The sequence below is a fragment of the Carcharhinus amblyrhynchos genome, chromosome 2 (assembly GCF_965287045.1).
Source record: "Carcharhinus amblyrhynchos chromosome 2, sCarAmb.v2.hapA, whole genome shotgun sequence".
Classification (NCBI taxonomy): Eukaryota; Metazoa; Chordata; class Chondrichthyes; order Carcharhiniformes; family Carcharhinidae; genus Carcharhinus; species Carcharhinus amblyrhynchos.
The window spans coordinates 89603917-89631519 of record NC_137325.1 but is presented as its reverse complement, the minus strand read 5'-3'; the positions used below and the strand labels follow the sequence as shown (position 1 = coordinate 89631519).

Genomic DNA, 27603 nt, shown 5'->3' with positions numbered 1-27603 from the left:
GGTCACAGTTAAAAGGGCAAGCAGGACTTGTGTGGACATAAAAAACTGACCTGAACCTGTTGGGCCGAATGGTCTGTTTCTGTGCTTTCCAAATGATGTAACCATGAGATCCTTTCCTGTTCTGACATTTTCATGGATATTACATCTGTATAGTCAGCATAAGGTTAGGAGGATGACAGCACAACATGAATTTTAAAGAGTGGGTGAGATGCAATTCAATGAGAGGGTCAAAGAAAATATATGTACCAGAGGAGTTGAGGGGGTCCAACATGGAGCTTGGTGATATAACTGCAAGTTACTGTTCTCGATAATGATATGAGCACTTCCCCTGCCACAGTGACTTAGAAAAGCAGACAGTGGAATGTGTAGAATGTTAGAGCAATAATCCATGCGCCAGGTTTCTGTCAACACCAGGACGTCAGGAGATTCATCCACGATGAGGTCATGGAAGGTGACGAGCCTTGTTGCTGAGAATGAACATTCTCAATGCAACAGGGATTAATGGTTCCACAGTAGAAAGGTAAGGATTGTGCAAGAAATGAGGGGGATGCGGTGGGGGGAAGAATCTGGGCAAATGGCTGCCAAGGGCAAAAGGGTGAGACGGTTTTGTTGTGGGTATGACAATGGGAGTATAGAAAATACTGTAGATTACTCATTATAAACTAGAGCCCAGGGCAACAATGCAGATCAAAGTTAAGTGGAGACATTGTGTCAAGTGTGACTTTTCTTTTTTCACATGATGTGGATGTCACCAACAAGGTCAATATTTGTTACTTATCCCTAACTGGCCTTGGAAAGGTGCTCGTGGACTTCCCTCCTTGAACTGCTGCAGTCCATCTGGTGCAGGTAGACCCAACATGCTGGAAGAAATTAATTCTTGGATTTTGACCCAGCCACAGTGAAGGAACGGTGACAAATTTCCAAGTCAACGTGGATTTCAGACTGGAGGATAACTTGCAGTGGTGTTCCCCTCCATGCCAAACACCATCCTAACTTGGAAGCATAGCATCATTCCTTCACTGTTGCTGGGTCAAAATCCTGGAATTCCATTCCGAATAGCACAGTGGGTGTACCTGCACCAGATGGACTGCAGAGGTTCAAGAAGTGGGTATGCCGGCGTTGGACTGGCGTAAACACAGTAAAAAGTCTGACAACACCAGGTTTTAGTCCAAGGCAGCTCACCATTACCTATGCCTGGGCAATGAGGGATGGGCAATGAATGCCAGACTCACCAGTGAAACTGACGTCCCGTGATGATCTAAGTGGAAGAGGTCGTGGGTTTGGAAAGTGCAGTCAAAAGAGCCTTGGTAAGTTGCTGCGCTTCATCTTGTAAATAGTGTACAGTGGCAGCCGGGTATATCACTGAAGTAAGTTTAAGTTGATATGTGGAGTGCCAATCAAGTAAGCTGCTTTGTCCTGGACAGTGTCAAGCTTCTTGGGCGTTGCGGGAGCTGCACTCATCCAGGCAAGTGGGGAGTATTCATTACACTCCTGACTTGTGCCTTGTAGATGGCAGACAGGCTTTGGGAGGTTAGGAGGTGAGCTGCCCGCCACAGGATTCCTAACCTCTGGCCTATCCTTGCAGCCACAGTATCTACACAACTAGTCCAGTGCAGTTTAAAGCTGTGCCATTGACTGGATCATAAATGTGAATTGCAGATGAATTTTTAAGCTGTTTCTACTTCTTGCATTCCAACAACAATAACTGGTAACCATTCTACTGATGCATGCAGTTCTCCAAGCATCACATACGGATTGCAATTCTTTACTTGTCAGCAAAACCTTTTGAATATTGACTGGCAATTAAAACACACGTGTACCCCATTATAGACTGGCACATTATCTCCTAATGGAATAGGTAGATCTTTTGGTTTTGAGGGGACTTAAAACAAAGGACTTTACTGTTCAGCTGAAAGCTAAAAGGGAAACTCATTATTATTCAAAAGAGTGCAACAATCACCCCCTCAAGCAACATCACTGAAAGAAAATCTGGTCATTGGATTGATGTTTTTCCTCCTAACGGCCATGACTGATCTTCAAAATGGAAGCGATGACATGAGCAATGAAAGCATGACAGTGCAAGTTTTCTTCAATGCAGCAAATAAGGATTCTGTCCCAATGTCCACAAGCCCTTTCCAGCAGGAAACACAACATAAAGATCTGGAACAAGCAGCTGGTCTGAATTTATGCCCCTAATGAGTGGAACTGCAGAATGCCGATTTCTATACTGGTTGAGATCAGTCAGTAACAGGGATCAACCGCAGAACTTCCTTGATCTGATCCAGCTTTTGCAAGGTTTTAATTACTTACCTGAGCTATGCAATTCTGTGACAATGAGGGTGACTTTAGTTATTCATTAAGCCAGCAAAGAAAGCTAACATATAGTTTTGCTTTGAAATAAAACATATTTTAATTGAAGAACCTCACAATTAAATATACTTCTAGGTTCCAAGACATTGTGTTTTTTTTTGAACTGGACTAATAAGAAAGAACAAAATGCAAAACTGGTAGACAGGGGAATCAAGGACAAGAGATTAATAGGGCCACAGGACAAAGAAAAGTTATGTTTAAAAATGGCAAAGTTAAAGACTCTGCATCTTAATGCATGAAACATTTGGAATAAGGTAGACGAACTGACAGTGCAAATCAAAGTGAATGGATGTGACCTCATAGCCATTATGGAGACATGGTTGAAAGAAGAGCAAAACTGGGAACTTAATATCCAGGAATATTTGACATTTCGGAAAGACAGGAAAGAAGGAAAACGTGATGGAGTAGCACTCTTAATAAGAGATGAAATTCAGTCAGTTGTGAGGGACAATCAGGGAAAGGAAAGTGGACATAAGGAATGTTGGGTCAGCCATGATCCGACTGAATGGTAGGCTCGAGGGGCTGAACAACCTTCTTCTGTTCCTATTTCTTATGGTTTTCATACTGCTTTTCCTTCTGAAATGCATGGGAAACATCAAGAACAATTCAGAAAATTTGATCTTAGACATGTTACAAATTATTGAACAATGTTCATGGCTGATGTATGTTGTTGCTCATTTGCTTGTGAATGTGGTATGTGGGAAGCAAAGTGAACTTTCGCCAAGTGGAGATTGGAATTGTGATATTTCAATCCTGAACCACATTCAAGAGATACATTACAAATTTAATACATTGAAGAGAAGTTTTGCATCATGACACTGCATTCCACTCAAAATACAACATTCTTTTCAGGAATGAAAATAATCAAATATCAATGAATTTGTGGTCTATGATCACAAGTATAAACAGAATAACTGCCAAGACTCTACAACCACCCTTTGGCTTCTGTCAAGAAGCTAATTTTGTATCCATTTAGATACTTCACTCTGCATCCTGTGAGATTTAACTTTACGCAGTACCTTGTCAAAGGCCTTGCTAAAGTTCATGTAGACAACATGGGCTGCACTGCCCTCATCTACCTTCTTCGTTACCCCCTCAAAAAACTCAGTCAAATTTGTGAGACATGATTTTCCATTCACAAAGCCATGTTGACTGTCCCTAATCAGTCCTTGCCTTTCTAAATGCCTGTGGATCCTGTCTCTCAAAATACCTTCGAGCAACTTACCCACCACAGATGTGAGGCTCACTGGCCTGTAGTTCCCAGACTTTTCCCTGCAGCTCTTTTTAAAAGAAGGCACAATATTTGCCACCCTCCAATCTTCAGGCACCTTACTCGTGACTACTGATGATTCAAATATCTCAAACTACATTTTCCTCCCTAGCCTCCCACAACGTCCTGAGATATACTTCATCAGGTCGTGGGGATTTATATACCTTGATGCGCTTTAAGACTTCCAGCACCTCCTTCTCTGTAATATGTACACTCCTCAAGACATCACTATTTATTTCCCCAAGTTCCCTAACATCCATGCTTTTCTCAACAATAAATACTGATGAGAAATATTCATTTAGCATCTCACCCATCCGTTGTAGATCCGCACATAGATGTTGATCCTTAAAAGGCCCTACTCTCTTGTTACTCTCCCTTGTTACTCTTTTGCCCTTTATGTATTTGTAGAAGCTCTTTGGATTCTCCTTTGCTTTATCTGCCAAAACAATCTCGTGTTAAAAAAACAAACACAACAAAATTGCATTTTACAGCAAGCGGTGTCACTTTAAATTCTTCAATCAAGCTAAATTCCCTCTCAGTTTAAACAATACCTAACTTCCTTTGGAATTTCTTTAGTGAGTGCTAATTCCTACAGGCTGCAACAGTTTCAGATCTGTGTTGAATAAGCCAATGACAACCAAGTCAGTAGCAGGAATATGAGACATGGTTTCCCGGACCTTGAGCTGGACAGGGCATGTGGAAAAATATCTCTTTTCCATTGAACGAGTTTGAATGTGAGAATATACATGAATATCAGGTGAGAATTGGGTTGGATTACCCAGTCCGTTGCCCACTGACATTAACATTAGGTCTGGTACCCAATTAGGCACAAGGTTTGCAACAACATAATTAAATCTGTGCAGAGTATGACTCGGTAATTTTAATGTTTTTAGAACCATCTGAACAATAACTCAAAAGAATACAGATTAAAATGTGCAATTTATATTGGATCACTTTTGATATAATCATTACTTACAAATCTGGCCAAATTTGCTATTAAAATATAATTAGAAAAATCACTAAACAATTTTATTTCACAAATAATGTTGTGAAGACATACAATCAAACCATTCAAGGGCTCTAAACCAAAAAAAAACAAAAATGTATACTCAAAAATTATATCTCAATCGCCCAAGCCAAACATGTTACAATATTACTTTATAAACACTAGCACATACCTCATCGCACTCTTGTTCCCCAATTCCCATATTCGCGCCCCCCCCCCGCAACTACCCCCAAACCAGATTCTTCATCTCTTTCCTGTACTCCGTCTTATCATTGTTTGAGATCCAACCCACTACGGTGGGTTGAGGACACAGCCTTGTGGGGCACCAGTGTTGAGGATGATCGTGGAGGAGGTGTTGTCGCTTTTCCTTATTCATTGCAGTCTGTGGGTTAGGAAGTCTAGGATCCAGTCGCAGAGGGAGGAGTAATGCCCTAGACCACAGGGTTTGGAGATGAATTTTGTAGGAATAATGGTGTTGAAGGCTGAGCTGCAATCGATAAGTAGGAGTATGACATAGGTGTCTTTGTTATCACATAAATAATTACTTGGATGAGAACAGGATCCTGCTGGGTTTGATGTTGCCATAAAGTTCACAAACAAAACGTTTCCATAGTTAGGATTAGGAGCAGGATTTCAGATTGCAAACAAACAAGAAAATGCTGGAAAATCTCAGCAGGTCTGGCAGTACCTGTAAGGAGAGAAAACAGCTTATGTTTTGAGTCCAGATGACCCTCTGTCAAAGCTAGAGGGAACGGGGGGGCGGGGGGCAGCATGGCAACACAGCAGTTCGCACTGCAGTTTCACAGTGCTAGAGATCCGGGTTCAGTTCCTGACTTGGGTCACTGTCAGTGTGGAGTTTGCACATTCTCCCCATGAATGCACGGGTTTCCTCCAGGTGCTCCAGTTTCCTCCCGCAGCCTGAAAAACGTGCTGTTTAGGTGCATTGACCCGAACAAGCACCAAAGTGTGGTGACCACGGGAATTTCACAGTAGCTTCACTGCAATGTTAATGTAAGCCTTACTTGCTTTTAATAAAAAAACTTTACTAGAAAGTGTACTTGTGATTAATAAAAAAACTTTACTAGAAAGTGGGGGATATTGATACTGTAGGGTGAGGAAATGAAATTTGAGTCAGCCACAAAAACAAGGGGAAAAGCTAAGAGGTGCCAATGACAGTCCATAGAGAGAATGGAAGGTGTGAGTGGCCAAACAGCAGAGAAGCTGAAATCAGACGGTAAACTGTGACAGACATACACGTGGGAGGGGTGTAGAGAGGTAAAATTGTGAAAAAGGGGTAATAGGAAGCAAAGAGGAAGAAAAGGTAAGAAAAAAGAGGGAACAAAAGAGTTGGGGGGGGGAAGAAAAATACAGACAATAAAGAAATAAAAAGGTAGAGAACAGTTAAAAATTTAATAAAATGAAAACAAAGGGGTTGAGATGGGTACAGCTAATCATCTGAAGTTGTTGAATTCAATATTGAGACCGGAAGGCTGTAAAGTAACTAGAGGGAAGATGAGGTCCATTCCTCCAATTGTTAATTGCGGGCTGTTAACGCGCAAATAAGTGCGGCGTGCAGGAATGGGACGGCCGTAGTTATGGGGGATTTCAATCTGCATATTGATTGGTCGACCCATGTTGGACGCGGGGGGCTCGAGGAAGAGCTCTTGGAACGCTGCCGGGATAGTTTCCTCGAACAGTGTGTGTTGGAGCCGACAAGGGAGCGAGCTATCTTGGATCTGGTGCTATGTAATGAGGCGGGTAGAATTAGGGACCTTGTGGTGAAGGATCCTCTTGGGGAGAGTGATCATTGTATGGTGGAGTTTCTGGTGCAGATGGAGGAGGAGAAAGTGGGTTCCCAGACACGCATCCTTTGTTTGAATAGAGGGGAGTACGGTAGGATGAGAGAAGAATTGGCGAATGTGGACTGGGGGAGCGCGTTGGAGGGAGGGTCTGTTGAGGAGCAGTGGAGGATCTTTAAGGAGATCTTTCTTGGTGCTCAGCGGAGATTTATTCCGATGGTCAAAAAGGATAGTAGGAGGAGAGGTAATAAGCCGTGGATAACGAAGGAGGTGAAGGAAAGTGTTAAACTAAAAGCGGAGGAATTTAGAGTAGCTAAGAGTAGTGGGCGAGAAGAGGATTGGGAGAGGTTTAAATGTCAACAAAGATTGACAAAGAAGTTGATAAAGATGGGTAGGAGAAACTATGAAGCTGGGCTAGCGCTTAATATAAAAAAGGATAGCAAGAGTTTTTATAAATATATAAAAAGGAAGAGGCTGGCTAGGGTGAATGTTGGTCCTTTAGAGGATGAGAAAGGGGACCTAGTGGTAGGGGATGGGGATATGGCTAAGGTATTGAATAACTTTTTTGTTTCTGTCTTCATGGAGGAGGACGTGAATAATTTGCCGGGTGTTAGCGATGGAAAGGTGGTAGGACTGGAGGGTCTTAATGACATTACCGTTACTAGAGAGGCGGTGCTCGACAGACTGGAGGGGCTGATTGTGGACAAGTCCCCAGGACCAGATGGAATGCATCCGAGGGTTCTGAAAGAAATGGCGGAGGTGATAGTGGATGCCTTGGTGGTTATTTTCCAGACGTCGCTGGATTCCGGGGAAGTGCCGGATGATTGGAAAACGGCTAATGTTACGCCGTTGTTTAAGAAGGGTGCCAGGCAAAAGGCGTGGAATTATAGGCCGGTTAGTTTAACGTCTGTGGTAGGTAAAATGTTAGAATCTGTCATTAAGGAGGAAATTGCGAGGCATCTTGAAGGGAATTGCTTGATAGAGCAGACGCAGCACGGTTTCATTAAAGGGAAGTCGTGTCTGACAAATTTACTGGAGTTCTATGAGGATGTGTCTAGGGTGGTGGATAGAGGAGAGCCGGTGGATGTGGTCTTTCTAGATTTTCAGAAGGCGTTTGACAAAGTACCTCACAAGAGGTTATTGCAGAAGGTCGAGGGACATGGAGTTGGGGGTAGGGTGTTAGCGTGGATAGAGGATTGGTTGTCAAATAGGAGGCAGAGAGTGGGGGTCAACGGGTGCTATTCGGATTGGCGGATGGTGACTAGTGGAGTGCCCCAGGGGTCAGTGCTGGGGCCTCAGCTTTTTACCATGTATATAGATGATTTGGAGGAGGGAACCGAGTGTAGGGTGTCGAAATTTGCTGATGACACCAAGATTGGGGGAACGGCAAATTGTGCGGAGGGTGTGGAGAGTCTACAGAAAGATCTAGATAGGCTGGGCGAATGGGCCAGGAAATGGCAAATGGAATTTAATGTTGGCAAGTGTGAGGTGGTCCACTTTGGCAGGAAGAATGGTAGGAAGGACTATTACTTACGGGGCGAAAAACTGCAGCAGGCAACGGTGCAGAGGGACCTCGGGGTCCTTGTGCATGAGTCACAAAAACCCAGCTTGCAGGTGCAGCAGGTGGTCAGGAAGGCGAATGGGATGCTGGCCTTCATAGCGAGGGGGATTGAATATAAAAGTAGGGAGGTCTTGCTGCAGCTGTATAGGGCATTGGTGAGGCCGCAGCTGGAGTACTGTGTGCAGTTTTGGGCGCCGCACCCACGCAAGGATATTTTGGCCCTGGAGGGAGTGCAGAGGAGGTTTACTAGGCTGATACCGGAGTTGAGGGGGTTGAGCTATGAGGACAGGCTGAATAAACTGGGCTTGTACTCGTTAGAGTTTAGAAGAATGAGGGGAGATCTCATTGAGACGTATAAGATGATGAATGGGATGGATAGGATAGAGGTGGAAAGGCTCTTCCCGCTCAAAAAAGACAGTAGGACTAGGGGGCACAGCCTCAAGATAAAAGGGGGGCGGTTTAGAACGGAGTTGAGGAGGAACTTCTTCACTCAAAGGGTGGTGAATCTCTGGAATTCTCTGCCCGTTGAAGTGGTGGAGGCTGCCTCGCTAAATATTTTTAAGACATGGGTTGATGGGTTTTTGATAGGAGAGGGGATTAAGGGTTATAGAGAGAGGGCGGGAAAGTGGAACTGAGCAGCGACAGATCAGCCATGATCTTGTTGAATGGCGGGGCAGGCTCGAAGGGCTGAATGGCCTACTTATGTTCTTGTGTTCTACTTGTGTTCTTCTTATGTTCTCCAGCTTGCATTAAGCTTCACTGGAACATTGCAGCATGCCAAGAATTCAGATCAATTTAGCTTGTACTAGACCAAGGCTACCAAGGCTAAATGTGGAATTTCAGCCAGCTCAGCACTAACTAAGGGTTGGAATGTCAGATCTCCTTGTTCTGTGTGGTCCAATATCAGACTAGCAAGGTGTGTTTCTCTTGTGTGCCTATATACATTTACTTTTAGATTCAAGACATCATCCAAGATTCCCTGATGGCTAATATGGTAAACACTATACATGGCGCTGTGATAAGCTGTGCAGAATATTAAACTCACAAGTTTGATTTTTGGTCTGTGGTGAATAGAACATATAACATTACAGCACAGTACAGGCCCTTCTGCCCTCAATGTTGTGCCGAGCTGTGTCCAATCCCAAGATCAAGCTATCCCATTCCTGTGAGCTGAACTCTGGTGATACATTCACAATTGGCCAGTATCTGCTGGGCTCAGGAGTCAGAAAAAAGTTATGAGTCAAACAGCATCTCAAGAAACACTTTTGAAGGTATACAATATGAATTGAAGACAAGTTTGGGGTCGATTTTAACATCCTCAAAGTCAAATTGCCCACTGACACACAACACACGTGACAGTTGTTGGGAAGCTGATGGCCCTTCAAAACCATCCGCAATGAAGTCATGACCTTGAACATTGCCAAAAATGCCCACCAATGTTGCTGAAACTATCAAAAATAAAATCAAAACCCAATAAGGGTATGCTGGAGAAGTACAAGAAAGCATATTGGTTTCAAATGAATTTTCAAACTACAAATGAGGAATTATAAATGCAAGACCTCATACTGGCATAATGCCAATATTAACTTGGATCAATATTTAAAATTCCATGCCATATCAAGTACTCACACAAAGATTTCTTTGCTAGTTGATCATACCACCTCAAATAGTTACTTCGAAAATTTTAGGGATTGAAAACTTCGGCCACAAAGTTCAGAAAAGCCTGCTATACTGACAAGAACTCTTGACAATTCCTCACACAAGCATTTGCACAGTGGATCCTTGTGAAGATGCCTCAGAACAAACATATTCTACCCAATCTACACTTGCAATCGTGTGACAACTTTAACATAATACAATATTCAAGCCATTCTACAAACATGCTGTCAGGTGAAATTTAATACTAAGCCACAGAGATATTCAGACAAATGGTCAAAAGATTGGTCAGAGGTAGGTTTTGAGGAGCGACTTTAAGAACGGAGGCACACAGTTTAGGGAAGGAATTTCAGCACCTCGAGCCTTAGCAGCTGAAGGCATGACCAATAATGGTGTTTAGGACTTGAAGAGATTACTGAGGGAGGGTAAGACAATGGAGAGATTTAGGCACAACACTGAGAATTTTAAAATGAATTTGTCAGACCAGAGTGCATTGTATATCGTCAGCAAACACTGGGCACTTGGTGAAAAGCACTTGGTCTGCCCCTCTGAAATCCTCAAACTTTCCACATATTTTCTCTGTAAAATTATTTTTATTTTTCAAAAGGCACTATGTTAGCACAGTCTACTTGGGGAACTACTTGGAAGGAGAATGCAGGTCAGAAGTGATTGCAAACCCATTTAACGTGGCTGTTTACTGATTGATATTTGATACAAAAGGTCAAGTATCCATTATCTGAAACCTTTGGGACTGTCTGTGGTTTGGTTTTCAGGTATTTTCAGTTTTGGGATCTATTGTATATATGGCAGACCTAATTACATTACAATAGCCTAACTCTAAGCTAGCTATAGTCTACAAATATTAGGTGTTTCTCCATTTGCTAACTTTCCCACACCCTGTTGCTTACCCATTAAGTTATTATACCTGTAATATAATACTACATTTCTTTACTAACATACAAATTAACTGCATAACTGTTCAATAAAAAACCTTCAGATTTTGGATGTTTTCAATTGCTTGAATAAAATATATGCAACCCTTCTGGCTACACTTTGAAAAACTAATCTTTGATGATTCAGTCCAAGGAGAGTGAGTGGTCTTCATGTGTCGTTTTCCACTATGTCTTTTTCATTTTCACAATTGGGTGTGAGTTATGTTGAATTCCACTCCAAAATTACTTTATCAGAAGAAACACATGGGACTGCTTCCAACATTTGTTTTCCTCAATCAGGCTTCCTTAATCTGACTCCACATTTGTAGGTTTGCTATCAACTGTCTACAATACCTTCAATTCCTCAAGCATGAGGTGTTCTGGGGAAGATCTATCAGGTCTATAATCTAGAGAGGGCTGAATTGAGGGTAGCCTAGAGAAACAAAAGAAACCACGACAAGACTGGATGTAGAATTAAAGTCAACTTTAACATCATTACAATGAGTGATGTGAACTCTCAGAAAGCCACTTCTGCACAGAAAGAGCCATTACTGAGTTCTTATGTTGTGACTTTTACACCCTGTCCTATTGAAATATATCTTCCCATGGTGACACAGTGGTTAGCACTGCTGCTTCACAGCACCGGGGAGCTGCATCTAATTCTGGCCTTAGGTGACTAAGGCATGGAGTTTGCAGATTCTCCCAGTGTCTGTGTGGATTTCCTCCCATAGTCCAAAGTTGTCTAGGTAAAGTGGACTGGCCATGCTAAATTCGCCATTCGTGTTCCTAGGAGGATTAGCGGGGTAAATATGTGGGGTTACAGGGTGTGTTTGGAATTCTCTGTCAAAGAGTCAGTGCAGACGCGATGGGCTGACTGCCTCCTTCTGCACTTTAGAAATCCTATGATTCCTGGGGGTTGTGGACAATGCTCAGAGATCGTTTAGTTTTACATATTCATTAGTGTTACATAACAGAATTCCAGTTTTGATAGCTCTAGGGCACATGTTAATTGCTCCTGATTAGCAATTAACGTAGAGACAAGATCAGCTAAATATTAACATAATCTATTGTGAATTTCCAGTCGCTTCGCGGCCCTCTATCTATAACCCCTTCCAGCATTCCAAGTTTCAAGACAGTTCCGATTGTGTTCAAATATACAGGTCCTTATTTCACTTCTCTCGTTGCATACCTGTTTGTATTTTAAATCAACCCAACCCTCAGTCTTTGTTTTAACATCTCCAAGTAAAATCTCACTCCGCAAGGGGTCCCAGGTTTCAGCACCAAGTTATGTATTCTTATCAATTCTGCTATCTAATTATGTCTATTCCCTGTCCATTAAGGGAGCATTGCTGCCTTCCTGAATTCCACAGCAACAAAAGCCATTTTATAGCGTGGAATAAAAAACTAATAAAAAAGTTTGAAGTTTATTTATTCGTGTCACAAGTAGACATACATTAACATTGCAATGAAGTTACTGTGAAAATCTAGTTGCCACAGTCTGGGGCCTGTTCGCGTACACTCAGGGGGAATTTAGCATGGCCAATGCACCTAATCAGACTGTGGGAGAAAACCCACACAATGATTTCCCACAGACAGTGACCCAAACTGGGAATTGAACTTGGGTCCCTGGCGCTGAGAGGCAGCAGTGTTAACCGCTGTGTCACTGTGAAAGGAGAATTGTAAGCCTTAGACTGGCTGAACTCCTGCAATATAAACATGTTTTAAAATGGAGGTAATCGGGCTTCTTACCCTTTGCACCAAAGGATCAAGAACTATCAAACCCCTGAGCAGAAAATTATGTCAAAATAATAATCAACAATACACCCACTTAAGAACAGTAATTAACTGATGACCAATATGTATAATTGGAGTGTTACAAATAAACTGCATCAAGCACTTTACAGATTGAAAGGGCAACTTCGGGGAGAACTTCCAAACTTCAAGTTCCAATCATTACAATACTACCACCTAGAGGTGTATTCAGGAACAGAAATTTCCATTTATTTTCTTGATCATGTCTCGCATATATCATTGCTCCAATTCTGTAGGAAATGTTCACTCTAGTACACTGTCATGTGGTTTGCAGGTATTAAAACTTCCTGAGCAGCACAAGACAATTCACTCATCAATCTTTATGACAGCAGGCTCTTAAAATTCAACAAATGCTCATGTCAACTTTCCTCTCACACAGTTATATTCAAGCTTAAATCTGTATTAAATCATTAATGCTCTCTAAATTGAACTGCTGTGGAACTGGGATGCCAAATGCCAGGAATCTTGGCTTCATGACGCCACATCAAATCCAACGAAACCTCACAGTACTTAAGGTACAAATTGAACAAAGATATGAATAGAGGAACACCCATGGTACCAAATGCCACCTCACTTACATCTTCTATGCCCTAGAGCTTTACAAGTCCATTATCTGTAATGGATACAAGCAGCATGGTCTTTTTTCCATGGGGTTATGATCTCCCACTCATCATTCAAAAGACAGAGAAATCCTGTTCAGAAAGATAGAAAGGTATTCAGCACAAAGCAATGTTCCAATCAAATTCAATGAGGCTGGAAAATGAACAACAATAGCCACAGTGCAGCAAAAAAAAAGATAATCAACAAGTCAAAGCAACAGGGTCCACTTGCTTAATTCAAAATAATCACCTTTTAAAATACACAGGCATTTAAGATCTGATGGAGGGAATTTTTTGGAAGATTTCTGCATTCCAGGTCACAGTACTGCAATCATTCATTGACTTGTCCATTTGCTGTCATTGGTACGCGGAAAGTGAACAAAAACGATCATGGTTGTTGCTGTATAATAATTGAATAAGTCAAATTCCAACTTTATTAGCTAGGATTTTAGATCTTTAGTAGTACCCATTCCAGGAATATAGCAATACACAATTAGCCTCACTGGTTCATGGTTACTTTAAAAAAATCTGTTTTTGCTACTTATTATTTCAACATGTTTACCAGGATTGTGGGAATTGAATTTAAGGATCCCATCCACTTTCAGCTGAAATCAAACAATTGGCTCTGAAGATATGGAAGTACCACATAATCTGTACCTCACTCAAGTGGTTATTTGTGAATATGAGCATCAGTAAGATGTATGACCATTGGAGGCTTTGTAGCCAAGCACAATCCTGCCTTCACTTGATGGTCAAGCACACTGGGGAACTGGGTTAATTATTCTCATCCTTGATCAACTTTTGGATTGTACAATTTCCAGTTTAAGCCACATGAATGAAATTTCCAAGGAGACAGACAAAACCCTCCGGAAGGCCTCTCTTCACGAAAACATAAAGCAGTTTTCATACTTCCAGCAGGCCTGGCTGAATTCAATTTGAAATGTCATTTTAAGTTGTACAAGGTATGTGGATCAGGACACCACTTAATGCATGCTATCTGGCTTCTCCAAGTTGGATATGAAATTTATTTCATTTGCATTTTTTAGCTAGCCAAAGTCTCATTCCCACGATCCATCAGCACTTTGAAAACAAACAGCTGCACTTCAGCTCTCAACACCTAGCAAGTGTTAAGAACTCCCTTGCCATAGCTGCACTTAAGTGAGGCAGTGACGCTAAATACCCAAGTGAAAATAATTTCATCTATCCACATGAAACAAATAAAACAAAATCAGATAAATCACACAAAGATAAAGTCCAAATTGCCAACCAAACATCACCAAAAATAACTAGCCATTGTTAGATGTACAACACACTAACCAACATTACACAATTCAAAACAAAAATATTATACCATGCTGAGACCTTCATGTGCCACACAGTTTGTGAATATATTAAAGAAGCATTACACACACAAATAAAGCTTATTTATTAGCCACAAATAGGCTTACACTGCAATGAAGTTACTGTGAAAATCCCGTGGTCGCCACACTCCAGCACCTATTCGGTACACAGAGACAATTTACCAATTGGCCAATTCACCTAATCAGCACATCCTTCAGACTGTGGGAGGAAACCAGAACACCTGGAGGAAACCCAAGCAGATACGGCGAGACGTGCAAATGCCACACAGACAGTGACCCAAGACGGGAATCGAGCCCAGATCCCTGACGCTGTGAGGTAGCAGTGCTAACCACTGAGCCACTGCAATTGGATGCCCTATTTATTTCATAGATAATGGTGACATCCAAAATAAATGATGATTAATTTACAAACTGTCCGGTTTCTCTCATATCTAAAAGGACTCTGTATAAACTCACCTTTCTATATAGTATCTATTTTGTAATAATCCCATTTTCAAGAGGAATCAAGACAATGCAATTGTGACACGTAATTATGACACTGCCCAACCATAAAAACTCTCTACAAATTGTTTGCCAGTGATTGCACGCCACTTTTGTATATGAGCATCTGTCAGTAAAACAATCACAAGTTTTACTTCTGATCCCAAAATAAATCAGATTATAGTTAGCAGAAGAGTTCAAACATCAATTAAATGAACACTGCAACATTGGGTGGTGTATCATTTTATAGAGTCATAGAGGTTTATAGCATGGAAACAGGCCCTTCAGCCCAACTTGTCCATACCGCCCTGTTTTTTAAAACCCCTAAGCTAATCCCAATTGCCCATATTTGGCCCATATCCCTATATACCCATTGTACCCACATAACTATCTAAATGCTTTTTTAAAAGACAAAACTGTATCCGCCTCTACTACCACCTCTGGCAACTTGTTCCAGATACACACTACCTTCTGCGTGAAAAGTTTGCCCCTCTGGACTCTTCTGTATCTCTCCCCTCTCACCTTAAACCTATGCCCTCTTGTTTTAGACTCCCCTACCTTTGGGAAAAGATATTATCTAACTGATCTGTGCTTCTCATTATTTTATAAACCTCTATAAGGTCACCGCTCAGCCTCCTATGCTTCAGGGGAAAAAGTCCCAGTCTATCCAGCCTCTCCTTATAACTCAATCCATCAAGTCCCGGTAGCATCCTAGTAAATCTTTTTTGCACTCTTTCTAGTTTAATAATATCCTTTCTATAATAGGGTGACCAGAATTACACACAGTATTCCAAGTGTGGCCTTACCAATGTCTTGTACAACTTCAACATGACACCCCAACTCTTGTATTCAATGTTCTGACCGATGAAACCAAGCATGCCAAATGCCTTCTTCACCACTCTGTCCACCTGTGACTCCATTTTCAAGGAGCTATGAACATATAACCTAGATCTCTTTGTTCTGTAACTCTCCCCAAAGCCCTACCGTTAACTGAGTAAGTCCTGCCCTGGTTCAATCTATCAAAATGTATCACCTCACATTTGTCTAACTTAAACTCCATCTGCTATTCATTAGCTCACTGGCCCAATTGATTAAGATCCCATTGTAATTGGAGGTAACTTTCTTCATAGTCCACAATGCCACCAATCTTGGTGTCATCTGCAAACTTACTAACCATGCCTCCTATATTCTCATCCAAATCATTAATATAAATGACAAATAAACAGTGGACCCAGCACTGATCCCTGAGGCTCACTGCTCCAGTCACAGGCCTCCAGTTTGAAAAACAACCTTCTACAACCACCCTCCAAGAAGCCAATTTTGTACACATTTAGATACCTCACCCTGGATCCCAGGGTCTTTGCAACATGGATTGAATTTTAATCCAAGCTTATACCTGGTGGCTATCAAGATAAATTTCAGCAGTTTTGACTAAGATTGGAATTTGAAGAATAAGTCAGGACAGAAATTGTCACAGCCTAAATTCACAGAGCAGCAGTAGTAGTATCTTCAAAGAGAACTGGCAAAGTTACGCTCGCTACAATAGATGTTCTCTATTGTGAAGATTAAGATGCATTAGCTGAGCAAAGTAAAGAAACTTGTCAATGTGGGTGGCGGAGGTTGTTTAGAGTAGAGTAGAGACTGAGTGACAAATGAGAAAAGTGATGCACAAATCAGCAGTATAAAGAAAATGCTTATTCATATGAACTGTGTTGTTGAGTAATAATGAGATACAAGCTCTTCATTTTTATGATTTATATAAAATGCCTATTATATCTGGACAAGTTGCTCATCAGCAAGATAGGAAAAATGACTATATGACAATGCAATCAGAAATGTACATTACTCGTGAAAGTTTAACATGACCAAACTTTTACATCAATATCCACTTCATTAAATGTCTGACAACTTCACTTTCCAACTCAAACAGCAGGAACAAAGGGTCTTATCAAATGTAAAATCAATGGGAATATAGTTGACAGCAGGCTGAGTGGAAAATATGCATTAATTGTTCAATGTTGATCATTTCTTTTGTCTGCAAAGAGCAAGGAATATGGGGATAAGGCCAGGAAAGTGGATTTGAAGCAGAAGACCAGCCATGATCTTGTTCAAAACAGGCTTGAGAAGTCACACAGCCTACTCCTATTTCTTATTTGAATTTAGATTGACTTGGCAACGTTATCGTGTGCACAGCAATCATAGCTACAAGTATAAGAACACATAAAGAATGTTTTGTGTACAAAATGTCCACAGAAAATATATACCACTGCATTTTTAAAAATGTATTCATTCATGGAATGATGGCATTGCTGGCTAGGCCAGCATTTATTGCCCAACCCTACTTGCCCTTGGAGAAGGCAGTAGTGAGTTGCCTTCTTGAACTGCTGCAGTCTTTTTGGTTTGGTAACACACAATGCTGTTAGGGAAGGAGTCTCAGAACTTTGACCCAACAACAGTGAAGGAATGGCACTTTATCTCCAAGTCAGGATGTGGAGTAGCTTGGAAGGGAACTTTGAGGTGTTAGTGTTCCCATATGCCTTCTACATGGTGGTGGTCATGGCTTTAGAAGATGTTGTTGAAGGAGCCTTGGTGAAATGCTGCAGTGCAACTTGTAGAAATCATACACTGCAGTGGTGGAGGGAATCAATTTTGAATGTGGTCAATGGAAAGTTGCATTCATCTAGGCAAGTGGAGAGTATTCCATCAGACTCCTGACGAGTGCCATGTTGATAGTGGACAGGCTTTGGGGAGAGAGGAGACAAGTTTCCTGCTGCAAAATTCCTAGTCTCTGATCAGTCCTTGTAGCCACGGTATTTATATGCTAGTCCAGTTCAACTATTGATCAATGGTAGTCCCCAAGTTATTGACAGAGGGGGATTCAGCAATGGTAATGTTACATCAAGGGACAAAGTCAAAGGACTTGCTGGAGGTGGTCATTGCCTGGCATTTCTGTGACACAAGTGTTACTTGCCACTTTTTAGCTCACTCCTACATATTGTCCAGGTTTTGCTGCATATGGATGCAGACTGCTTCCCCACCACAAAGATTGAGGTATTGGTAGAGGCTCTCCTCCTGTTAGGAGCAGATGCTAGTCGCAAATTGTATTGAATATTGTGAAATCATCTGCAACCAATCTCACTTCTGGCCTTCTGATGGAGGGAAGGTCATTGATGAAGATGATTCAGTCTAGGACACAGCGTTGGGGAACTCCCTTAGTGATCTGGGACTGAGATGATGGACCTCCAATAGCCACAACTATGTTTCCTTGCACTAGGCATGACTTCAACCAGTGTAGAGTTTTTCCCTTCAACACAATTATTTCAGTTTTGCTAGGGCTCCAAGCTGTCATACTCGGTCAATCTCTGCTCTGATGTTAAGGGCAGTCTCTCTCACCTCTAGAGTTCAGCTTGTTTTCCTATGTTTCGACCAAGGCTGTAATGAGGTGAGAATCCAAGTGGCTCTGGGCGAACCCAAACTGAGTATCAGTGAGCCAGTCGTTGCTGAGCAAGCGCTGCTTGATAACACAGTCGCTGACACTTTCCACCAATTTGCTAGTATCAGGAATGGGCAGTTTGTCTTGTGAGGAAACAGGTTAGATTTGTATCCACTGAAATTTAGAAGAATAAGAAATGATTTGATTGAAACTTTTAAAGGTCCCAAGGGGTCTTGACAGGGTAGATGTGGGAAGGACAGTTCCTGGGAGAGGGCGGGAAAGTGGAACTGAGCAGCGACAGATCAGCCATGATCTTATTGAATGGCGGGGCAGGCTCGAAGGGCTAGATGGCCTACTCCTGCTCCTATTTCTTTTGTTCTTATGTTCTCTCGTGGGAAAATCTAGAACTAGGAATCACTGTTTAAAAGTAAGGAGTTGTTCATTTAAAACAGAAATTAGGAGATTTTTTTTCCTCAGAGAGCCATGAGTCTTTGGAACACTTTCTTAAAAGGTAGTGGAGTCAGAATCTTTGACTAATTTTAAAGCAGTTAAATTTTTGATTAACAAGAGGGTGAAAGGTTATGGGGGTAGACAGGAATGTGGAGTTGAGGTTACAATCAGTCATGATCTTATTGAATGGCAGAGCAGGCTCGAGGGTCCTACTTCTGTTCCTGATTTGCATGTTCATATGATCAAGAATAGACTGATACGGCACTAAGTGGCTGGGTTGGATTTGTCCTGCTTTTTGTGCATAGGATATACCTGGGCAATTTTCCACATTGCCAGGTGGAAGCCAGTGTTGTAGCTGTACTTGAACAGCTTGGCTTGGGGTACATCTAGTTTGTGAGCATAACTCTTCATTACTATTGTTGGAATGCCGCCAGGTCCATTAGCCTTTGCAGGATCCAGTGCATTCAGCTGTTCCTTGATATCTCATGGAGTAAACTAAATTGACTGAAGACTGGCATCTGTAATTCTAGAGGCCTCAGGAGGGGTCAGGATGGATCATCACTCATCATCCATGGCTGAAGATGATTGCAAATGTTTTGCACTGATGTTCTGGACTCCCCCATCACCGAAGATGGGGATATTGTCATGTCCTCCTGTTGGTTGTTTAATTGTTCACCAGCATTCAGAACTTGGTTATAAATATCAACTGTTATTCCTAAACCTGGATTATTTCTTCACTATGTAAGACATTACTTTCAGTCCCCCAACTTCATTTTTTCCATGGCTTGACTGGCATTCTTGTTTCCCTTTTCTATAAAGCACACCTAAGACATGTCTTGAGGATGCATCTTGTGTCAATTCATGTTGTTTAATGTTGTCCAGGTATAAGTTATGGAACAAAAATATGGAGTCTGCATTTTACAAAGTTTTCATTGCATCAATCTTTATATAAATGTCTATTTACATTTCTATGTTAAATCTACCTCATTTGAATTTTTCAAGTGCAACTCTGACACAGGTTTTTATGCAGAGGCCCAAAGGATGACCAAGTAACAATTCAACACACACAGGAATCTTCTGTTCCTGTCCCTAAAATTAATCTCATACTTTCCAACAATTAGATTTTGTGGCCTTTAAGTAACACAGCTCTTTCTGAACAAAGTAACATGTTCCACATTACATGGTATACACCGCTCTCCTCGAAATCTAGTGCACAGATTTACACGTACTACAGAAATACTTCATATTACACATTTACGAGCTATTTCTTCCTTGTCCGCCCAGAACAGAGAATTTTTAAGTCACTACAAATCTACCAATTTCCATGTATTATTTAAAACGTGAAAAGCTGGGAGCAGAGAGAGAGTTCAAATAATTTTATGGTTTACGTACACAGATCACAGAAATGTATTCATGATGGTCATTAAAATAATCATTAGGAAATGAGATTTCTTTTGTAATGGGCGGACTAGGCTATAAAAGGAGAGGAAATTTTGTTGCAGCAATTCAAAGCCCTGGTTAGACCACATCTGGAATAGTGTGTCCAGTTCCAGGCACTATACCTTTGAAAAGACATAGTGCTTTGGAAGGAGAGCAGCACAGATTCACTAGAATATCAGGGCTCTAAGTCTTAAATTATGGCAGTTTTGTGGCACAGAGGGTAGTTTCTGCTTCCGAGCGAGGGGCTTCAGGCCTTAATGGCCGTGGAAGGCCATAATGTAATCAAACCAGTTGATTGTCAATCTGTAAGTCCTTCCAATATACTTCTGGCAGGCAGTAAGAGTAGGGTAGTTCTCGTGGTAAACCATCTTGACGCAAAGTAGCACCTCTCAATCATGAGCCTCTAGCAACAGGTTGGTGTCTGCTTCAGGAAAATTTAGCCATGGAAACGGACCAAGTACATGCTTCACCTGTCTTATGAGCCATTAAGCATGGATGATGATGAGGGAAGGAAGGAAACATTAAATTATGAGATTACATAAATTAGAATTGTAATCCCTGGAATAAAGAAAGTTAAAGAGTACTTTGCTTGAAATTTTAGGATTTTGAAAGGAATTAATAGGATTGAGAAATAAACATTTTTCCACTGGTGGGTGAGTCAAGTTCCAAACTCCAAGCCAGGCTGTTCAGAAGAAAAGTTGGGAAGGAATTCTTCAAAGGATTAAATCTCAGACTGATGGACTATTGCCAAATATAGACATACAAAGATATGAGGCCAAGGCAAGATACAGAAAACCATGATCTTACTAAATGGGAAGACAGATTCAAGGGGCTAAATGGTCTATTCTTTTCCTTTAATCCATGAACAACAGCAATTAGTTTCCTTTAAGAAGTGGTCAGGATGTAGCATGAAACAGGATGGAGTAGGTCAAACATATCCTGAAAACTAAACCTCAGTTGTGTTGACAAGCACCAATGAATAATACTGCAACCAGTAAATAAACTGAACTATTACATGCTCAGGAATTATGAAGAATAACCAATAGTAGAGTATATAGGCACAATAATAGCAAAATATTGTGGATGTTGGAAATCTGAGACAAAAACAGAAAAGGCTGGAAAAGGTCAGAGAGAAACAGTTAACATTTCAAGTCAGCTAGCGCTGAAGAAGAATCATATTTGACTTGAATCATTAACTCTGTTTCCCTCTAACCTGCTGAGTTTTTCCCACATTTTCTGTTTTTGTTTATGACAGTAAAAAGTCTCACAACACCAGGTTAAAGTCCAACAGGTTTATTTGATAGTAAACACCACAAGCTTTCAGAATGCTGTTCCTTTGTCAGGTGAGTGGAGGGTTCACGTTTATGACATGCAGTTGGGTTACCAATGCTGGTGAAATATGTTCCTGGGGGTTTTAATCACATGATCAACTGCACACTCAGTCTCCTCTCCCACCTAATATTTTATAACCAACAAATGAAACCAAAGTGAAATGCAGCTTAATAATTATGGTTTTTCTCTTCCATTCTTGGAGACTTCAAGGGCCATTCTGGAAGGTGGCACCCCTGGTGAGTTATTTGATTAGTTTCAAACTTGATTAAGTAAGAAGTCTCACAACACCAGGTTAAAGTCCAACAGGTTTACTTGGGATCACAAGCTTTCAGAGCGCTGCTCTGTCATCTTGTGATGATCTCGTGAAAGCTTGTGATTTCAAATAAACCTGTTGGACTTTAACCTGGTGTTGTGAGAATTCTTAATGTGCCCACCCCAGTCCACCACTGGCATCTCCACATCAAACTTGAATTAAAAGCACTGAAGTTACCCAATAGGCTACAATCCTTATCTTGAAGAGGAAAAAAAGCGTGTTTTAATAGTTTTTTTCTGAGCTTTCCAGTTAGTGTTGAAGCAAGGCCTGAGAGGCACAAACTACAAGTTCCACCTCAGAAAATGCTGCTACTATTCTACATCACATGACAGGTGAAGTGTGCTGCACTGCTCACCCTCCATGGTCACCAAACGGGATGGAGTATTGGCTTTAAAGAAGAATTTAAGGATTTACAGAAGCAGAGCACTCGTGCTGATAATATATGTATACATTTGTGTGGTTCCCCCCCACCCCCAGCCCAGGGTTGGGAAACAAGATCCAAAGTCAGAGTGCAGACAAGGCTGAATGAAAAATGAGGGAAAACTCACCGCAAAGATTGGAAGTTGTTCTGCTGGCTGCTTGAGGCCGGTTTCTTCCTGGCTGGCAGTCAGGTGAAGCTGGTGAAAGAGCTTGGAATGGAAATGCATCTCCTCCAAATTGCAGAAAACCACCGAACAAGTGGGACAGGCAAAGCGTCTGCACCAAGGGCGCCCAGTAGCCATAGCTTCCTCCATTACTGAGGAACTTGCTATCTCTCCCCCCGGAGTTAAGCAGCGACTCCAACAATCAAACTTATCCCAGCGCCAAGCTGATGCCACAAGGCAGGCATTGGCATTGAGCTCAGCTCGGAGTCATGTCCCGGGGGGTGCGCTTACACCGGGAGTTCACCCTGCTCTTTGTGGGAGGGTGAGTGGAGAGGAGCAGGGCTGCAAACTCCGGGCAAACAGGAAACCAGAAAGAAGGGGGAGGGGGCTCTGTCTTGACACTCAGGATTCGGTGCTCGCTTTCTTCTCTCTTTCTCTGGGACTTTCTCATTAAATACCACCGCTTTCTTTCACTGAGTGGGCGACAGGTGCACAGAAAGGTAAAAGTGAACCATTTGTACCTCTGGGAGAGCTGCAGGCTGCTGAGTGAGTGAGAAGTTTAGACAGTGTGTTATCCCTCCTGCAGTCTGGAGCTGTGTGAAAAGCTGCTATTGTGTGTGTGTGTTTTCCCAAAGCAACTTCTGGCTCTCCCATTCATCTAGAGCGTACTCCTGTAACATCGGAGATCAGCCAGTGCACCACACGCTGACTCTGATCATTTACTCGGCGTGTTCAAGTAACAACGATTGGAAAATAACAACGAAACGGTGAATCCGGGTGAATGTACAATTGAAGTCCATCAGATTTGACCCCTCTCCCCCCACCCCCAGTTTGAGAATTTTTAACAGGTTTTACTACAAGTTCTAATAAACGTGTCGATGCTGCTGAGTTACATTCACATATGTTGTCAGTGACAATTGGCAACATGTTCGTAAAGCTGGCGGTAAAACCACCACTTCTGAATGCGCCCCTTGAAATATTCCTGCACTTCCCCTCTCATTGTCAATTTCCAAGTTTCCGCGCAGACTGACTTCCAGCTCTTCCTTCCTCAGCCTCGCCCTTCTTTATTGATCAATCTTTTCGACTCATCCCTGAGTCCACAGACTAACCCTTTGCTTCACCCAAAAGGCTGACCCTTCGTTTTTTTCCCACTCTTACATTCAGGGTGCTTTCCCTCAAAGACACCCTTCCTAGGGAAAAGGCTTCGCTAACCATGCCATCAGTTCCCCTCTGGCCACTAATGCACTTAAAACTGTCTGTGAGGGGAGTTGGAATAGTACACGTTCTTACAGTTTATACATCTGCACATACAAAGGTGACTTTAATTTTGTAATCTAATTTACTTGTTCGTGTAATGAGTGCTCTTTTTTATTAGTTTGCAGGATATGGGGGCATCGCTGGCTAGACCAACATTTATTGCCCATCCCTAAATGGCCTTGAGATGTGGGGGTAGTTGCTGACTTCTCAAACTGCTGCAATCCCTGTATTGTAGGGACATCCACAATGCTGTTAGGACACAAGTTCCAGGACAGAAGTGCCAAACAAGTGGGCTGCTTTGTCCTGGATGGTGTTGAGCTTCTTTAGTTTTGTTGAAGCTGCACTCATTCAGGCAAGTGAAGAGTATTCCATCACACTCATGATTTGTGCCTGGTAGATGGTGTACAGGTTTTGGAAGTAAGGAAGTGAATTACTATCCACAGGATCCCTAACCTCTAACATGCTCTTGACTCCACAGTCTATTCAGTTTCTGCTCAATGGTAACCCCCAAGGAGGTTGATAGTGGAGTTTTTTGCAATGGTAATGCCATTGAAAGTCAAGAGCAATATTTAGATTCTCTTTTGTTGTAGATGATTATTGCCCAGTACTTGTGTGGCATTTTGGTTTGTAATTCAGATTGTCAGCATGCACAGTTCTTTGCTTTTACTTTAGATTTTGAGCAGGCTACCAAACATAGCATGTAGGGAAGAAGAAAGATGAAAGTATTTTTCAAGACAGTTGCAAAGGGTAGGATTTAGAAAACACAAGCTCTGAAAAGACAGCTACCTTTGTGAGTTTGTCCCATTAAAAATGATGTCAACTGATTAGCAAATGAGTCCAATTGGATCAACAGAAAATAGGAAAACATACACTCAATAGGAAATCCAAGTATTAGAAAAACTTGTGGAAAAACTCAATCTGATGAAAAGCGAGTAGGAGGAAAAGTAGTAAAGCCTCCTCGAGGTAGTTAATCCATTACTGCAGAGTGTTGACAATATAAAGTCTAGAAATACTAAACAATTGTGCCTGAGTGCAAAAAAAGGCCTTGAAATTACATTTTGCAACATTATCTGATAAAAATTAACTCTCTTTAATCACTAACATTTTTTTGTCTACCGTTCAAATGAAAAGGTCAGCCCTAATAAGACAAATGGGTTCATACCTCCTTTAAGTGAAGATAGGAGACTTTGATAGAAATTATGCTTTTATACAATACTTCAAAGTCTAACTTCCAGGCTTAGATTTGCAGTCACATTCTTCAAGATGTTTTCATTAGGTTGTTGAAGTTAGCAAGCAGCAAAACAGCAGATCATCACTTGAGTGCAGTTAGTTACAGAATGTGAACTTGGGAATTTGGTGACAAAGAATTCAGTGCACTGAGGGAGGAGGTAAACAGACAACTGATCTATTTGTATTTTGCTTGATCATCCTCGGGTGGATGATGTGTTGCAACTGCAAAATGTAGCAATTCTTGGACACCAGTGTAATTCAGAACAAACACATCTGCAGCAAGTGTGAGCGGCTGAAGAACTTTGGCTTGGAGTTATTGAGTTGGAGCCAAGTTGCAAACACTGCAATGTATCAGGGAAAGCTATCAGGACACTTTATTCCAGGAGATGGAAGGTTTCATCTTAGAGTGCTCCAAGATATAAATGCCCTATGACCATCATCATGTGTGAGACTCATCGATGACTATTGGCTAACAAAGGAGGAGGCCCCTAATGCCAAACCTAGTCTTCACCGAAGTAAATATCCATTTTCAATATGAGCTCTAACTCATTGCCAAGAAGAACACTCTTTTTCCCCTTACTATTATCATTGCTAATAAAATCAACATGAACCAAGGATTGAACCCAGGACATTAATGATCTGATAAGCTCTGAGACACCCACATAATGTATTCATTCATCTTCCTAATGTGGGAGTCTATTTCCTCTTGTGCTTTTTCCATATCCCATGAATTTGATTATGTTGCAGAAGTTTAAAAAGATAGTGTGTGGCAATCCCAAACTAACTAATTCTGTGATTTCCATCTTGTATATTTGCTTTCTTTGATGTCAGTGTATTAAGTGAAAGATCACTGCTAGAGAAATCAATAAATTACAATGTAATTTTATTTTCCCCCATAGTTGTGACTTTGTAACATAAGCAAATAAACATGCTGGTGTTACATTTACTCCCACTGAATATCAGTGTAACTGCAAATGCTCACAAAGTCCTAGATGCTGTATGAATTTACTGGTATAAAGATAATCATGTGCTTTTTTCTTATCCTAAAATGGATAAGCCAGTGGTCACACTAAAACATAATACAAAACAAAGCATTTGTAGTCCACAATAGGCTAGTAGTTTTATGTGCTTCTTTGGATACTTGTTCAAGTAGTCAATTCCATATAAGATCAGTTATCTCGAGTGGGCAAAACATTACAACCACTAAATGTGGCAATACATTATTATAATTGTCCCTTTTGGTGTGAATTTCTACCTTCATTTACTTATACAATGATGATTTCCATATCACATATCTAATAACTTTTATAGATTCATCTAACTTACACATTAAAATCACCTTATTAAGATAAACTTAAGACTACACAATGTAAACATTGAAATAGTAGAAACGTTTAAAACTAGTATAGCAATGCTAATTAGTTGTATTGGTGGAATATACAAATGTTTCCAATACTAGGACGGAATGTAATTGGGTTTCCAATAGCATGCAATGCTAGCCGCTCTCCAATGGCACTACTTGCTTGAGGATATACTATTTTAACATGTCACACAGCATGTCTTGAAGTTCACTGAGAAGCACCTTGGTAGTTTTCACTATGTTGAAGAGCTTTTAGAAATTGCAATTACTGGACATATTGATGTACAATAATTGACAAAATAAACTGCATTTCTATTGTTAGTGATTATTTTTGGGTGAAATGTCTATATTTTATATATGAGGATGCAGTCTTTTTTTCAAGTTCAGGATCTAGAGGGCAATAGATGAAAGACATTCAAAAGTGCATTAATTGCTGCTTGTAGTACTGGAGTGTGGTAACCCTTTCGCAAGTGTTTTAGATTTGGTAGCACTTCAAAGGGGGGACCAATTTTGCAAGCCATTGGAATAATTGAAGGAAATTTCAGGTCAGTGCAATGGAAATTTTGAGGGCATGTCATTTGTGTGGAAATATATCAGTGCCTTTAAACAATGAGTAGGTAGGAGTGGCAGGAAGTTTTGATGTTTGGAGCCCAAAGCAAGCAAGAAGTTGTGATATATATGTGTATATAGTATGTTGAGCTTTGGGTGTGCACAGCCCCTTTAAGTCTATGGGTCAGGTGACCCCTGGGTTATTGGCTCCGCCCAGTGTAGGACCCTGTTGGGCAGTTTAATACATAACTGTAAATGAGTGCACACCTTCAGTAAACAGCTCCCAGTATTGAAGTATTTAAGCCTAAGAGAGAGCCAGGAGGGGACATCAGAAGTCTTTGGCAGGTAGGATCAAGTAAAACCCTAAAGCTTTCTATAGGCATGTCAGGAGTAAAAGAATGACTAGGGTAAGATTAGGGCCAGTCAAGGACAGTAGTGGGAAGTTGTGCGTGGAGTCTGAAGAGTTAGGAGAGGTGCTAAATGAATATTTTTCATCAGTATTCACACAGGAAAAAGACAATGTTGTTGAGGAGAATACTGAGATACAGACTATTAGACTGGACGGGATTGAAGTTCATAAGGAGGAGGTCTTGGCAATTCTGGAAAGTGTGAAAATAGATAAGTCCCCTGGGCCAGATGGGATTTATCCTAGACTTCTCTGGGAGGCTAGGGAGGACATTGCAGAGCCTTTGGCTTTGATTTTTATGTGGTCATTGTCTACAGGAATAGTGCCAAAAGACTGGAGGATAGCAAATATTATCCCCTTGTTCAAGAAGGGGAATAGAGACAACCCTGGTAATTATACACCA

General features: G+C 41.3%; 1 protein-coding gene across 2 annotated transcripts in view; it reads right to left on the bottom strand.

Annotated features, from left to right (window-relative positions):
- Positions 1 to 22671, bottom strand: part of tns3 (tensin 3) — a 408973-nt gene extending 386302 nt beyond the window's left edge. Inside the window, exon 1 of one of the 2 annotated variants that reach the window (XM_080209166.1) lies at positions 22363 to 22671. In XM_080209166.1, coding sequence (XP_080065292.1) covers positions 22363 to 22548 — 186 coding nt within the window. In that variant the 5' untranslated portion in view covers positions 22549 to 22671. The remainder of the gene's footprint in view (positions 1 to 22362) is intronic. The other variant, XM_080209150.1, reaches the window with a different exon arrangement.
- Between the last annotated feature and the right edge of the window lie 4932 nt (positions 22672 to 27603).